General features: G+C 36.4%; 1 protein-coding gene across 1 annotated transcript in view; it reads left to right on the top strand.

The window, feature by feature from the left end:
- Positions 1-16467, top strand: part of adam8a (ADAM metallopeptidase domain 8a) — a 42597-nt gene that overhangs the window by 11156 nt on the left and 14974 nt on the right. The window contains exons 3-15 of the mRNA XM_039773641.1: positions 234-310; positions 1037-1115; positions 1437-1513; positions 4036-4222; positions 4753-4818; positions 8042-8113; positions 8327-8493; positions 9444-9525; positions 10417-10547; positions 12491-12668; positions 12772-12861; positions 13227-13422; positions 14999-15101. Of these exons, the coding sequence (XP_039629575.1) occupies positions 234-310; positions 1037-1115; positions 1437-1513; positions 4036-4222; positions 4753-4818; positions 8042-8113; positions 8327-8493; positions 9444-9525; positions 10417-10547; positions 12491-12668; positions 12772-12861; positions 13227-13422; positions 14999-15101 (1505 nt within the window). The remainder of the gene's footprint in view (positions 1-233; positions 311-1036; positions 1116-1436; positions 1514-4035; positions 4223-4752; positions 4819-8041; positions 8114-8326; positions 8494-9443; positions 9526-10416; positions 10548-12490; positions 12669-12771; positions 12862-13226; positions 13423-14998; positions 15102-16467) is intronic.

Here is a 16467-nt window from a genome sequence, read left to right as displayed (position 1 = left end):
TCTCTCTCTCTCTCTGAAGTAGTGAGGTTGGTTTCTTCCTAATAACTTGTGTCCAGCTCTCTGTGAAATGTGAAATGGATGCGACAATTGGATGGGAGAAGGAATGAACATATTGTTAGCCATGGAAAGAATTTTGTAAACCAGTCAGTTAACTGTTAGACATTATATGTATTCTGCCAAAATACTGACTGAATTCTTGCATTCTTACTGAGGAACATTTTTATCTTTCCCAGAATCCATATCCAGAGAAATTAAGATATGCCTTAAGAATAGAGGGGAAAAATTACACTGTCCATCTTCAAAAAAACAGGTACTGTTTTACTGTTTCTCACCTTCTCTCATAAGCAAATACAATGAAATAAATAAAATGTTTGAGGTATTTTTTTTTAGAATCACTATACTATAACATTTACATTTAATCTTAACACAGAACACAGAATTGAAGTACCTTGTATTCTTTTCAATAAAATATAAACTGCTTCCATTGCATACAATTAGGACCATATAGTTGCCTGCAGAGATGGGTGAATGGGAGAAAGTCAATAGTGCTTCCCCAGGATGGTTCAGGTTTACTCTGTAATCAAACAGCACCATCAAGTCCACATGGCTAAAAGTGCACAATTCAGACCTATGAGGATAGTCAACTCCCGCCTATAGGGCCAGTGGATTTGGTTTTTTAACATCTCAGACGTATATGCATACTTACGTCTGAGTGTGTTACACTTTTAGCATGTATAATAGTAGTGTCTACACTGATTAAATGAACAGCACGAATATGTTAACAATGTGTAGTGCTCAGATTTAGTAAAGTTTTTTATTTTCTGTTAATGTTTGCTTTCTGGATCATCATTTTATTAGACAGTGGTGATAATATATTCATAAATGGATTTAATACAAAGCCTTATGCACCAACTGCACCATATACAGTAATAGTTTCTAAATGATTGGGGGGTGGATTCGTGTGCATTATTACCTAATACTCCTGGCCAATGCATTTGATTTATGTTTTTTAATAAATAACATAACTATTTTGCAGAAATCTCTTATCAAAAGATTACACTGAGACATACTACTTACCAAATGGTACTGAAGTAACCAGATCTCCAGACAGCAAGGTGGGTGTGTGGTACAGCATAGATCCTGATATTTTTATATTTACTTTTTTAAAGTTTTATTATATACTTTAATAGAAAAAATGCCAGTGCAGTATTAGATGTTTAAGGTGCTCTTTATCTACTGTGACTATACTGTAGAGCAGTGCTCTGTATGGCATATATTGTATTACAGTTTAAAGTGCATCTCTTTAATCTTTTAATCTCATTATTTGCTTTACAAAATGCCATGTGGCACTGCTCCCTATGTGTACTGTGTAGAATAAAGACCCATTAATGTCTGAATACATTTTTATTAAGTGATCTCTGCATTTTCCTATACAGGAACACTGTTTCTATCAGGGCCACATTGTGGGTGTAAAGGGCTCTTCAGTTAGTGTAAGCCTTTGTCAAGGAATGAGGTAAATGATTTTTCTCTCTGCAAATCTAAATTCTGTCCAGCCTAAAATATTGAAGTTTAATTTGGCAAATGTTTCCTTCTCACACGTTAGACTCAGCTGTTGAAAGTTTTTATGTTTATTTTATGCATCATCATGATATTTCCTTTTCTATAGTTGGAAGGTTTTTACACTTCGTATAAGTGAACATTTCTCTGTGCAAAATACGCAAATTGTGAAAGTATTTAAAGTATCAAAATATGCTAACACAGCCTGGACTTTATAGCACATTACAACAGCGAATAATTCCAAGTACTGCATTTATTTACTTCTGTTAGTTCCTGAGGATATTGCAATGTCTTATTTTTCCCAGCATTGCTAACATATGACACATATTCAACTTTGGCAGCTCATGCAGTAATATATTCTAAGTAAATAGCAAATGAGGAAAGTCAAAACTCGACATTTATAAGAAATTACTACATACACTCTGGTGTTTCGGGTAGTACAGTGCTAAGTACTACTGCCTCGTGGATTCACTGTCCTGGGTGTAAATCCAGTGCCCAGCTGCTGCCAGTGTAGGGTGTGCATGTTTCTGCCTGTGTCTTTCTCCTAGTATTTAATTTTTCCTGTAACATTCTTATTGATGTACATGTTAGGTTGAATGATGGTTCTAAACAGACCCTGTGTTGGTGTCTATATGACTGTACCCTACAGTGGACTAGTAAACTGTTCAGAACTGGTTCTTGCATTGTGCCCAGTGCTGCTGGGATAGACTATGGACTTGCTGGATTTGAGAATGTCATTCCAAAAGTCTTAGTATTTTATGCAATAAACTGCCACTACAAATTATGCCTGTGGTTGGTACCTAGATGCTTGTGCAAATCCAGAACAATGGCTGGAGTTAGGTGCCACCTTCAGTGGTTAGCACTGCTGCCTGAAAGGTGTATGGATCTGGGTTCAAATTAAGTCACGGTCACTATCTGTGTTGAGTGTGCCCATACTTTCCCTATGCTCATTTGGGTTTTGTCCAGGTGCTTTGGTGAACTTCTGTTGGGGTGACCAGGGACTCAAAATTGTGCTAGACGAAGTGGGTACACAGCCTTTTAGGAGAATTGGAATGATCAGAAAATGAATGGCTAGATACACGTTCAGTACCACAGGATTTGCAGCCTTCTTATAAAGAGCTTTAGTGTTTATTAATTGGAAGTGTGGTTCTTTTTTTACTAGGAGTTTCTATTTTGCCTTTGTAGTGGCTGATTCATGCCCCCAACTAGAAGGATCCTTAGATGAGTACAGACCTTCTCTGAAATAATGGTGGAGCCACTTGCCTGCAGCCACTTTCATTTTCACTCATACTTTTCTTAGACACCTCTTCTCTTCTCCTCAGTTTTCCCTCCATTTCCCAATATTTTTATTTGAAACAGAAGTTTGCCAAGTTGAGCTCACAAGGCCTATAATTAGCCCTAATAACCAACATGCCTTTAGCAATTATCAGTTTTCAGGCTAATTAGAAACATTTAGCACAGTTAGTAGATAAACTGTACTGCTTCCTGGGAAAGCATATAAGGCAATTAATGACCATATTTAAGTGCGTCTCTCCATCCATTTTTAAACTCACTCCAATTATAGGAAACCAGATTGGACTGGATGCAAGGCAGGAATTAAATCAATCTAAGATGCATATCTTTGGGGTGTGTAATGGAAACACAATGTTATAATATTTTGCTCTTGATTAAAAAATCCAATCTTCAAAACATCAGTTCTTCTTAATAACATTCAGAATGTTTTTAATATCACCACCAAATCTAGTATATTAAAATGACACAACATTCTTAAACCGGCTTAATCCAGTTCAGGGGTGTTGGTGATATAAGCCTGTCCCAGCAGAATCAGATAACAGGTAAGGGTTCCAGTTTATTACAGGGCCCACTAATGCACACCCAGGACCTGTTTAAAATGTGCAATTATTTTATTGAATGTCTTTGAAATGTGGGAGGAAAGCTTGGGTACCTAGAGAAAAACCTGCATGGACATGGAAAGAACAAACAAACTGACACAGACAGCAACTTTGCACAAGGTTTAAAGTCCAGGCGCTAACCATTGAACTCCCAGAGTGAAAAACTAAGAACTGATTTGTTACTTCAATCAAATGAATCAACCTCAGTTTGTTTTTAGAAAAACAGACATAGCATTTACTTACAATTCAAAACTTTTTAAAGATTGACAACTTTTTCATGTTTAAATATTGTCTAGCCTAACAGGGCGATATATAAAAGGGCAGAGTGTCCAACTGAAACACAGAAATAGAACAAACTGTGAAAAGCGAATCACTTAATTCAGATAATAAATGGTGCTCCACATGTAACTGCAAGTGCCGAGTCAAGAAAAATCAATTTTTATTAAATAATGCTGTTATTTAACTGTTTTACAGCCTTGTTTTTGAGACATGGATTGTTGTTTTTCCATGCTTTGCTGTTATGCAATTGAGTCTGTCTAATGTACAAAAATTCGATTTGTATTGATTGGATAACCATTTTTTCCAGCGGATTGCTCATTGCCGAGCAGCAGAATGCATTCTTAATTGAGCCTCTAATAGGAGCTAAAGATGGAGAACATGCTGTTTATAGGCAAGAACATTTGAGGATGAAACGAGCAACCTGTGGGGATTCAAATATTACCTTTTATGACCAAGAACCAAAGCTTTCTTCAATTTTTAAGCCGCAATACTCGGTGAGTTTAATTTGGATTAGAGATATCAATTTATCTTGAGTTCCTCCTTAATTTCTTAGAAGGCTGTCAGAATGCTTTTGAAATTCATGATAAACAGGGTATGCAAATCTGGTGATGGTTCTTTTTGATGATTACATTAACCACATGACTGCAGTGATCCTGCTGGGTTATACACTCCTTTTGGCCTAAATGCCTAGTTTATCATAGTGTATTTTTATATATTAATGAAGTGTCACTGCAGGGAGTCTCTAAACCCCCTCTGGGATGTGACAAGATAACAGACCCTCTTAATTACAGTCAGAGAAGGGGGCAGGCATTGCCTCTGGCTGCATATGGTATAGACGTCCCTCTCTTGTGAAATTTGCCCATAACTAACTAACTTATATGCTTACTTCCCATATTATTTACATTGTCACCATAGTGTGTTAAACAGAGAGATTATTAAAATTGTAAGTATAAATGCATTAACCGCAGTGTTTACGGCATATTACTTATTTGTAAAATATTCTAAAAACCAATTTTTTCTTCAGAAATCATCTGGCCTTGACAAAGCAAAAAAATATGTGGAAATGTACCTTGTTGCTGACAGAACTGAGGTAAGAATAATTCATTTTTGTGTTGTTTATGGATGCAGTATCTTTTGACAGGTTTCCTTTCCATGTCTACTAATGGTGCAGCCATCTTTCAGGGCAAATTTAAGATAGTTCAGAGGCACACACAGTCGACTCTAGTTAAATGCAGAGCTTTACACACAACACATGCAGGGGGCAAATACAATCATGAGGCTAAAAAACATCTTAGCATTACAGGTAATTTCAGAAATTGATTAGATGGATGAATGGGATAGATTGATACTTTACTCATCCCCACAGGGAAATTCAGGCATCCAGTAGCTCAAACACATCAGTAAAAAATGTTAAAAAATTATTATAAAAGCAAGGAGAACAAGCATAAATAAATAAATAGTAAAATGTACAAAGGGGTCATTTGTTACAGTATTGAAAGGCAGAGTGGTGACCAGGTTATGATTCAGTTGTATTGACAACAGCATTATAAAATGTCACATGTCAAATGTCACAAATGATCTTCTGAAGCGTTCTCTTCTACAGCGCAGTGAGAGAAGACGACTGTTACATCTATTTCTCTGACCCACCAAAATGTTGTGGAGTGGGTGACTGCTATTACCCATGCCTTAAACACACCAGAATAGGTGTGTTATCAGAGTACTTCTGAATGTAGCAAAAGTTCAACTTTTGTTTAAAGTCTGCTGTGAATGTGAACAGGAAAAGGGCCAGAACAGTCCCTTGTGGGACCCCCAATGTTGCTTACTACTGTCCTAGAGACACAGTTCCCCAGTTTGACAGACTTCAATCATCCAGTCAGCTAGCTGTGAATCCAGAAGGTGAAAGCGGCATCCACTACCATCTTCTCCAGTGCTGGAGGTGTTCACTGATCATTTTTACTGTTGTTTAATAAAAACTTAAAACTGCCAATTAGTTCCTCCATGCTAAACAATACTTGCGGTGTCATGTAACTTTGAATGAAAAGCATGTTGATTGAGATAAGTCACTCACACTGACATCATGTTCAGGTACATCAGTGCTACATCACAATTCAGCATCCCAATGCTTGGGCGTTGTCTGTGTAGAGTTTGCATGGTCTTCTGATGTCTGCATGGATTTTTCTGTGGCTATTTCAGTTTTCCCAAAGATTTGCAGGTTACTTTAATTGGTAACTCTTAACTGTCCCCAGTGTAATTACACTGACTCCTTACAACCTTAATTTGTATGTAAGTAGTTTATGTAGCTAACAAGACTTGCATAGATGGTCAACTCTTCATCTCACACTAGCTGGAAGAATTAACACTGTTAAGATGAATATTCTTCCTAAGCTCCTTTTTTTATTTCAAAACATCCCAATATACATTAATAAATCATTCTTTAAGCAATTAGATTCAGCAATAACCTCATTTATTTGGAATTCAAAACATACATGCATCAAAAGAGCGACCCTACAAAGACAAAAGGCAGAAGGCTGCATGGCTCTACCTAACTTCCAGTTTTTTTACTGGGCGGCAAATATGCAGGCGATAAGAACCTGGATACAAATAGAAGAACATACACAGGCTTGGACCGCAATAGAAGTAAAATCCTGCAGTACTTCTTTGTATTCCTTGCTCTGCGCTCCAATAAACACATGTTATCGGCAATACACTAATAACCCAATTGTGCTCCACTCACTTAAAATCTGGAACCAATGTAGAAAGCATTTTAAGACGGAGAAGCTTCTATCTGTGGCACTCCTGCAAGAGAACCATCTCTTTCAACCTTCACAAACATATACAGTTTTTAATATCTGGAAAAAAATTGGAATTAACTTGCTTAGAGATCTTTATATAGACAACGTCTTTGCATTCTATGAACAATTACGTTCCAAATTTAACATTCCAGCTACACATTTCTTTCACTATCTTCAAATCAGGAACTTTGTTAAACAGAACCTTCCAGATTTTCCTCATCTTGCACCCTCATCCACGCTGGAAAAAATATTGCTCAATCTCAAGGAATTAGACTCCATCTCGACAATATATAAAATCATTTTACAATCCCTTCCTTTCAAAGATCCAAGAGGACACTGGGAAAAAGATCTCTCAAATAATATATCAGAAAAGGAGTGGAAAGTAGCAATGCAGAGAATTCACTCGAGCTCCATATGCGCAAAGCATACAATTATACAACTCAAAATTATATATCGAGCACATCTGTCTCGACTAAAACTCTCCAAAATGTTTCCAGGGCATGATCCAACCTGCGAACGTTGCAACCAAGCCCCAGCCTCATTGGGTCACATGTTCTATGGCCTGCACCAAACTAACATTATTCTGGACAAACATTTTTAATTACCTCTCAGACAGCCTTGGACTCACAATCCCTCCTAACCCATTAACAGCTGTGTTTGGGGTTCTTCCAGAGGGTCTTAAAGTGGAGAAGGACAAACAAATTGTGATTGCATTCACTACACTGTTGGCATGCAGACTCATTCTGATAAACTGGAAGAACCCAAACTCTCCTCTTTTAAGTCAGTGGGAAACCGATGTTATTTGAAATTGGAAAAAATCAAATACTCAGTTAGAGGATCCGTACAGACTTTTTTCAAAACATGGCAGGATCTAATCAGTAATATTTTAAAATAAGTTTATAAAGCACAGAGAATTTATTCATTTAGGTATGTTTACAAGCCTTAAATTTTACGCCTTTTGGCTTGCGCTCTCTCTCAGGGGTGGGGATCGATCTGTTCTTAACTCAATTCTTCTTTTTGTAAAAACTTGATTGCTTTGTATGGATTGTAATAAAATTAATAAAAAATAAAAATATTAATATGTAGCTTATGCTTTATCCAAAGCAACATAGCAGTTATACAATGCTAGTTTTTACCTGCTTCTTCGGAGTGTGTAATTTATAGTGAGAGTTCTAAATATACAGTAGAAACCAAAAAAGGGAAATTCATATTTATGTGAGGTCAAGGGGTTGCTCTTTCCATTGTAAAAATTAAAACTAAGTTATCTGCCACCAAAGACAATAAGATGTTTGTATTTTAAAGATACAGGGGTAGCTATGTGGATCATTAAGCCACACTTGCGCAATTTACAGCTTTTCTGTTATACTGAAATTGTTGATAGTAAACATATTTATATTGATGGCATTGTGTAAAATTCCCACACTGGCACTGAAATGAATTAATGCTACACTGATTACAGTAAAAAAAATTGCATCTTTCAAGATGTACGATTCTGATATGCTGTTTTTTTTTTTGTTTCAGTATGCAAAATTCAAAATGGACTTTAACAAGGTTCGCAATCGAATGCTGGAAGTGGTAAACCATGTTGACAAGGTAAATGATGAATGGATGGCCTAAATTGGTTTAAGTATTATTCACTTATTTGATCAGGTAGACTGACTTGTGCTATATTTATACTTAACTCAAATAATCTTTTTACTTTAAAAAAAATACATATTTTTAGTATTGTTGCATTATTCAAATTTAAAATGTTTTTCCTTATTTTTGCTGCCTTTTCTAAAATTCTATTTATACTTTTCTGTTCAGCTTTATCGGACTGTTAACATTCGTGTTGTATTGGTTGGACTGGAGGTGTGGCAAAATGACAAAATTGCTGTCAATAGAGACCCAGACATCACCCTCAACAATTTTCTCAGCTGGCGAAAGTCAGAACTGCTTCCAAGGAAGAAGCATGATAATGCTCAGTTTGTGACGTAAGTAGGTGCGAATGCATGGAAGGCAAATACAGTACAGTACATTAGAACAATCTAGATGAGACCAGGCCATTAAGCCCAACAAAGCTCGCCAGTCCTATCCACTTTTTTCTTCCAAAAAAACATCAAGACGAGTTTTGAAAGTCACTTACGTCTTACTGTCTACCACACTACTTGGTAGCTTATTCCAAGTGTCTATCTTTCTTTGTGTAAAAGAAAACTTCCTAATGTTTGTGCGGAAGTTACCCTTAACAAGTTCCTAACTGTGTCCCCGTGTTCTTGATGAACTCATTTTAAAATACAAGTCTCGATCTACTGTACTAATTCCCTTCATAATTTTAAACACTTCAATCATGTCACCTCTTAATCTTCATTTGCTTAAACTGTAAAGGCTCAGCTCTTTTAATCTTTCCTCATAATTCAAACCCTGTAGCCCTGGAATCAGCCTAGTTAATCTTCTCTGGACATTTTCTAGCGCTGCTATGTCCTTTTTGTAGCCTGGAGACCAAAACTGCACACGGTACTCAAGATGAGGCCTCACCAGTGCATTATAAAGCTTGAGCATAACCTCCTTGGACTTGTACTCCACACACTGTGCTATATAACCTAACATTCTGTTTGCCTGAACGCACAAAAAAAAGAAACATTAAATGGCATGTACAAACTTTTTTAAATTACAGTATACATAATACAATGTGTGTAATTTACCTAAAATGCTTTGGTACTCATTTATTTCACTGACCACATGATCCTGAATGGTTTATTTTGCTCCTGAATGGTGTAATCAGCCTGATAAATGTTTATATGTGGTGGAATAGTGAATGCATCTCAAGAAGTGGACCTGTAAAGGCATGTGATAGTCCACTGTAATTTTACTGCACTCCTCTTCAGTTTCTATGTTTCTCTAACATCATCATGAGCTGATGAAGACTAATTTCCTGTTTTTTTAGGGGAGTTAACTTTGAAGGCAGCACTGTTGGATTAGCAACAAAATTTGCTATGTGCCTTGGTGATTCTGGTGCAGTTAATGAGGTATGTTGTCATAATAATCTTGTCGTGAAAAAAACAAACCATTTTATTAGTTTTATGACTAAAACAATACAACTTACATTAAAATATACTTTAGATTTTGATACATGATAATATTAGGTTGACATAGTGGTTAGATCTTCTTCCTCAAAAATCTAATGTCCTGAGCTCAAATCCCTCATATAGGTGTTGAGTGTGTAGATTGCGTTTGTTATCCCTCTGTGTAGGTTCCCCTTTAGGGACTCTGGTTTTCTTTCTACATCCCCAAATAAAACCCTAACCCTAACCCTAACCCTGTAATGGACTGGCACCATTGCTCTGACACCTCTATGAACCTGAACTGGATTATGTGGGTGGGAGAGGTGTTTTAGTAATCATTAAAAACCAGTCTTTATGACTACAACTGAAGTATTTTGGAATCTGTTTAATTTTTGGCAATCACTATGCCTTTGCTCAAGACTATTTAGTACCTTTTGCACTAATTATCACAAACTGTTCTCTGTTGGATGTTCATTTTTACTGTATAAAACTGAATTATAAAAATACAATGACATAGTTGCAGATCAAACTCTATGGAGGAAAACACACTTACAGGGAGACTAAGCAAACTCAACACATAGTAATCATGATGAGATTTGTGAGCCTACAGGCCTCACCCATGCACCACTAGACTGCCTGAGAAATAAAAAGGCCTTCTTTATTTATAATCATTTTATTAACAAAATAAATAAGTAAAGTTGGTGATGAACAATTTTCCTTCAGTAACCAACAGCTAATTCAGTATTACTCTGCACCGTAGACCCAACAGACCATTATTTCTGGTAAAGTGTGACACTCTAATGCAAAAAAGAGTGGACATATAAAGATTTTTCTTTTTCTTTTTATTGTTTGCAGGATCATAATGACAGTCCCCTTGGGGTGGCATCCACAATTGCGCATGAAATGGGTCATAATCTGGGAATGTCCCATGATCAGGAACGATGCTACTGTCAACACAAAGGCTGTATTATGGCAGATAAAGTTGGGTAAGATATCCTTTCTTTTTCACATGTCTAATAGAATTCTAAATACGGACTGTCGCTTATGGTGTTGTGTTGCAGTCCATTGCATGCGAAACGTTTTAACTTAAATTCAACACAAATGATGAGAAAGCAAATTTGTAATTGATAAGCTTGTGGGAAAAATAAAAAACAAACAAGCTTAAAGAATGTCTCTGTTCTCCCATATTCACCAACAGCTGGGACAGTAAAAACATAAATCATCCATTCCAAATTCAGTATCATTTGTATCTTTTTGGCAGTGGGCAATATCTGATAGTATAAGTACAGTATATGTAATCTCAATTTTTCTTACAGAGTCATTTAAAAATGTAACTGAGAAAATAACTTTGACAGATAAAACAATGTGCCGAGCTGATCTTGGCTAAGCACTGACTTGTCTTATTAATAAGAACAGTATATTCACAAAAGAGTGTATGAAACTCCAAAATGAAAGGAGTTTGTGTAGCTCAAAAAGGCTGAAATATCTTCCATTCGTCTTTTTAAAAATATTTTAATATGTAATCTTTAATAAATATGTGATTATGTTTTACTTATTATTATAATTAAGTAATCCGATTTTTAACAGAAAATTTCTGAGAAATTATAAATTAATTAAACTAACAACTAAGTTGTCACACACAATAAAAAATGTGTATGACATTAACCATCAAACTGAATTCTTTCCCAAAGCAACCAATTCATAGTCACATGGGGAAAGCAAGCTGGTTAATTATTAAATACAAACCTTTCTTGTGTTAATTTTTACTCAGTATGTATTTAATTAATTTTGGGTGAATTGTTTTATAATCTAGACAGCATTCTTTTCATCATTTTTACTGTAATCAGGAAATATTAGTTAGAACTCTCCAGCCTGTCGGAAGATTCTTTGATAACTGGCGTCATTTGAAAATGCAAAACATCTGCTTGCCTTTAGCATGGTTCTGCTGAAATGTATCCTTGTTAATGCTTCATTTTGAAAGACCATTTATCTTTTTTATGTTCTCCATAAAAATAACCACACATAATTAAAACAAGTTACATTGCACATAGTTTGCGCAATGTAATTAGCTTTAACAAATAACCAGAGTGGCATAGTTCATATTTTCAATGTCCTCAATTTAAATTATTGCCTGGGCAATGCTGTGTGGAGTTTGTATGTTCTCCACATATTCTAATTGGTTCTCCCCTCCAGGCATTCCATTTTTTTTTCCATCATACATGATGTGTGTGTCAAGATAAAATGTGACTTTAACTAGGCCTTGTATGTGTGGGTATGGAGTTAACTGGCACTCCTTTCAGGGATGGTTGTTGCTTTGCAGGATAATCTTGGCCATAGAGTAATCCATTTTAGAACATGAATGAACTATTATTATAATAATGATGCAAAAGTATGAAAAGATGTCTTTCTTTTGAATTGATTCATTTAGGATAACAGTTATATAATGACTCCACAGAAATAAGGTGCAAAATAAGAAAAGAAAAAAAAAACAGCTAACTGATTAGATTGAAGAGACACAAGAGTGGCCCACTGACTAGTGAAACTGGTTGGAAAGTCTATGGCCACCACAGTGGTATACACTAGAACTGCATTTTGGGAAATTGAAAATCAAGATTTCTACCAAGTAAGCTCACTGAATGAGTTATAATCTGAAGTCAAATGGTTGAAGTATGAATAAATAATTATGTTGTTTATCATATGAAAAATGCTCCTTTATTTTTTTAGTTTTGAAAACAACCTCCCAAAAACAAAACATCTGCTATTGAAACACTGGGAGGTTACGTAACTTTCTCAGTAGTACACAGTGAACTGGTAAACATGCATTATGAAGTCCAGCACCTTAGGCCTAGCCACTAGGCCACACCGTACCATCCCTTACATTAATTAGCGTATGTACAAAATGACTTACTGGTGTTTATTTTACATTCAGGTCGGACTTCCCATCAACATTTAGCAGCTGCAGTTACAATGAACTGCAGCAGTTCTTGATTCAGTACAGCCCCACTTGCCTACTGAATGCTCCCAACTCAGATGAATTGTATGGAGGCCCTGTGTGTGGAAATGAATTTGTAGAGAAGGGAGAAGAGTGTGACTGCGGAAGCCCAGAGGTAAGGGAGGATGAAGCCATCTGTTTTTCTGAAAGTACACTCGTCTAAATCATTATAGCTGTGACTATACATTGTTTCTTGTTTTGCATCCAATGTGTTTTAGGAATGCAAGAACCCATGTTGCAATGCCACCACTTGCCGGCTGAAAGAAGGAGTTCAGTGTGCGCATGGGGAGTGCTGCCAGGACTGCAAGGCAAGACTTCTTTACTCAGCTCAATAGCTCAGTGCAGGACTGAAAACAGAGATGGTCCCAATGCCTTTATGAGAAGAGATTTTAAGTCAGCATATTTGTGGCCATCTGGCTAAGGAGTATAAATGATATGGTTATTGGTTGAGGTCCCACTGCTGTCTAACCCATTTCTATTTATTTAAAAAGTAATGATTTGTTTTAAAAAGGATCCTCTACAGCAAATACAACTAAAAGATTTTCATAGCTTTGCCATTGTAAGATTGTTTTATCAGATGTAAACAAAGCTCAGATTCCTAATTTGCAGAATCCTGTCTGTATCTAATTCCAGATTATGTACTAATTGATTTTACTTAATGTTTTTATATTAGATTAAAGCTGCTGGAGACATGTGCAGACCAAGTTCTGGTGACTGTGACCTACCAGAATACTGCAATGGTGAATCACCACTTTGTCCAGAAAATGCTTTCCAGATAAATGGCAATCCCTGCAAATCTGGACAGGGTTACTGCTTCAACGGAGAGTGTCCCACACACCAGCAACATTGTATTACATTATGGGGACCAGGTACTTAAATGACACTTCTTTATATAAGGCCCTGGTTTTTTTTTTTTCGGCAGCATAGTTGTGCAGTGGTAAGTGCTGCTATTGCAATAAAGCTGTGGGGACTGGGGTTCAAATTCTGGTTACTGTCCATATGAAATTTGTATGTTCTCTTTATGTTCATCGGGACTTTCTCCCATTAATCCAGTTACATCCGTGGTGCAGCAGTTAGAGCTGTCAATTTATAATCCAAAGGTCGTGAGTTCGAAACCAGCTCCCCTGCAAAGTTACTGTTTGGGGTGGAGTAGTGGCTCTGTGGCTAAGGATCTGTGCTGGTACCCGAAAGGTTGCCGGTTCAAATCCCCGTCACTGCCAAAACAGATCCAACTCTGCTGGGCCCTTGAGCAAGGCCCTTAACCTTCAATTGCTCCAGGGGTGCTGTACAATGGCTGACCCCGCGCTCTGACCCCAAAAGGGTATGCGAAAACTAACAAATTCCTAATACGAGAAATTGTATAAGGTGAAGTAAAAAAGAACAATTGACATCCTAAAGACATGTATGTTAGGTTAAGTGGAAACTCTAAAATGGTCTGGTATTAGTGAGTCTGTAATGGCAAAAGCAACTTCCAACAATGTATGGATAGATATTTTCTTTTACTCACGAATGGGAGAGTTCTTGTTTTTCATTAACTACAGTACTCTGAATATGAAAGAACTTCCATTCATTTGGTCTAAGCATTTAAAAGGTCTGTAGGGCTGAAAAGGTGAAGTACAACACTTATGAGATTTTACTTGCTTGCATCCCAAAGTAGAGGCAGTTTGTGTCTGCAGTTGGCTAATTCCATTAAACCTGGGTTATGTGCAAGCTCTCTGCCAATTAAAGCCTCTGATATTTGACTGTAACTATTCCAAAAGCATTAAATCATTACTAATATTAAAAGATTAAGAGTGATAGGATGACACTTTTGACTTATGAATACACTTTTCTCCAAGAGGCCAATACATTAATTCATTCATTCTTTCACACACCAACATGCCTCACACAGAGATAATGTAGAGCTGCCATTTGTGCCAGTCAGCAGTGAACACCTTACAGGAACCAGTCCATCACGGTGCACACACATGCACATAGCCACACTTACTTAACCTCACCTGCACATTTTTGGGTTTTGTAGAGGATAACTGGAATAAGTGGAGAAAACTTGTAGGAATAGGGGCACTTTGTAGTCTTCACACTGACAATAACCAAGCTGGAATTTGAGCTGAAGCCAGAGAGACAGAAATACAACCATGATTCTTATGTGAAAATAGAAGCAAGAAAAGTTGTTTTTTAGGTGTTTTTTTTAGTCCTGGCAACACATGACAGACATATTCTATAAGTCATCTAATATTTTATGTGAACTGTAGTCTTATTAGGAACTTATAACCAGAGAGGTCATATCAGCACAATTGTGACAAACAAGAATGGGGTGGACACTCAGTTTGTTTTTCTTTGGTAATGTTAGGCTGGGTATTTGAAATGCTCTGTCATTTCCTGATGCACTGGGACAGCCTGATATGAAGGTTGTACTTTACTTTCGTTTTTTTATTTTTTTTCTAGGTGCACGTGTTGCTTCAGATTCTTGTTTTCAGCAGAACATTCTTGGCAACAAGAATCTTTACTGCAAAAGAACATCAACCGGGTATCAAAGATGTGATCTGGAGTAAGTGCACCTTTGTCAATAATGTTTCTGTCACCTAGCTTTACTATCACTGTAATTCATAAATATAAAAGAAACATACTTTCTTCGCCTCTGTTTATCAATGGCACAGAAAGACAGCATTAGTTTAGTTAAAAACACGTTTTTCCTTTAAGTTATCGATTAATTTTTATTTGAGCTGCTCATGTGGCATATGCAATTCCAATAGATACAATCAGAAGTGCAGTCTTGGTGGTCTGCTTTAAGCAAAACTAAACACTGAATGTGGGCAATTAAAACTTCCAGTCTTTGTTTAAAGCACTGGGTTGCATATCAGGTGAACTACAGCAAATATCTTTACTGCACCAACATAGGTGAGGTAAAAATCCTCTTTCACATTGTCCACATTTTCTTCTGTACATTAGATCTGGTTTAGAGAATAGAGTGCAAATTTCTAACACACAGTGATGGTCAAGATTGAAAAGCATTCTCCTACTGCTATGAGGGGGCAACTTCACCACTTAGCCAACATAACACTCAGTAAAAATGTGCTTTCTTACAAAAGTGACCTGTTCCTACATAACATAATTAAAGGGAAAGAATACAGTATTAGCAAACAGCCTTTACATTGGTGCAAAAGGCAAGTACCATATCACATTTAGAATTATTTACCAGCAAATGGCATACTCTAGGAATCCCTGGACATTTTGTTTTATGCCCATCTTTAGCTTGAAAACTTTTTTTTCTGGTCTTCTGTTTTATTTACTTTTAGAGTTTGTTGAAATAATTCCAAATCACAAGCATCACAAAAGTATAAAATGTCAAATATAATGTTTTTAAAATAGATACTGAGTAATATTAAAGTTAAATCCAGGAAACTATAATTAGTTGTGGCCATTGTATTCTGTGCCAGCTAAGTATTTGTTTCTATGTCTGTACTGATTTAGAGTGTTTATCTGTAAGTATTTGTCATGCAACACACATGTAGAGTTTGGAAAAGTTCACTTAGTTCTACTTCCCAAATCAATCTGCAGTGGAGCTGGGGTTGCACATTTTGGAAAATGTTTACCAGTTCAGGAATTTGCCAGTTTTACCTCACATAAAGGCAGCTTTTTAGGGTTTTGGGCTCATTTTTTATTTCCTTCATTATCCTTTACACTTTTTAAAAACAATTTGGTGTATGTAACTCTCTTAACAAGAAGCATATGACATTTGCAGTGACAGGCCCTTGGTCCTGGGGTAAAGGAAGGTACTAATGTGTTCTCCTTGAAAATATGTATGGGTAGAAGCTGAAGTAAAATTGTGACAATGTAAAATACTGGCTCCCTTCTGGCATAGGTATGACACATAAAAGATCTGTGGTATAAAAGAAAAAAAAGTGAGTGAAGCT

Source organism: Polypterus senegalus, chromosome 1 (genome assembly GCF_016835505.1).
Source record: "Polypterus senegalus isolate Bchr_013 chromosome 1, ASM1683550v1, whole genome shotgun sequence".
Lineage (NCBI taxonomy): Eukaryota > Metazoa > Chordata > Cladistia > Polypteriformes > Polypteridae > Polypterus > Polypterus senegalus.
The sequence above is the reverse complement of the archived record's forward strand: the minus strand, read 5'-3'. Positions and strand labels throughout refer to the sequence as shown.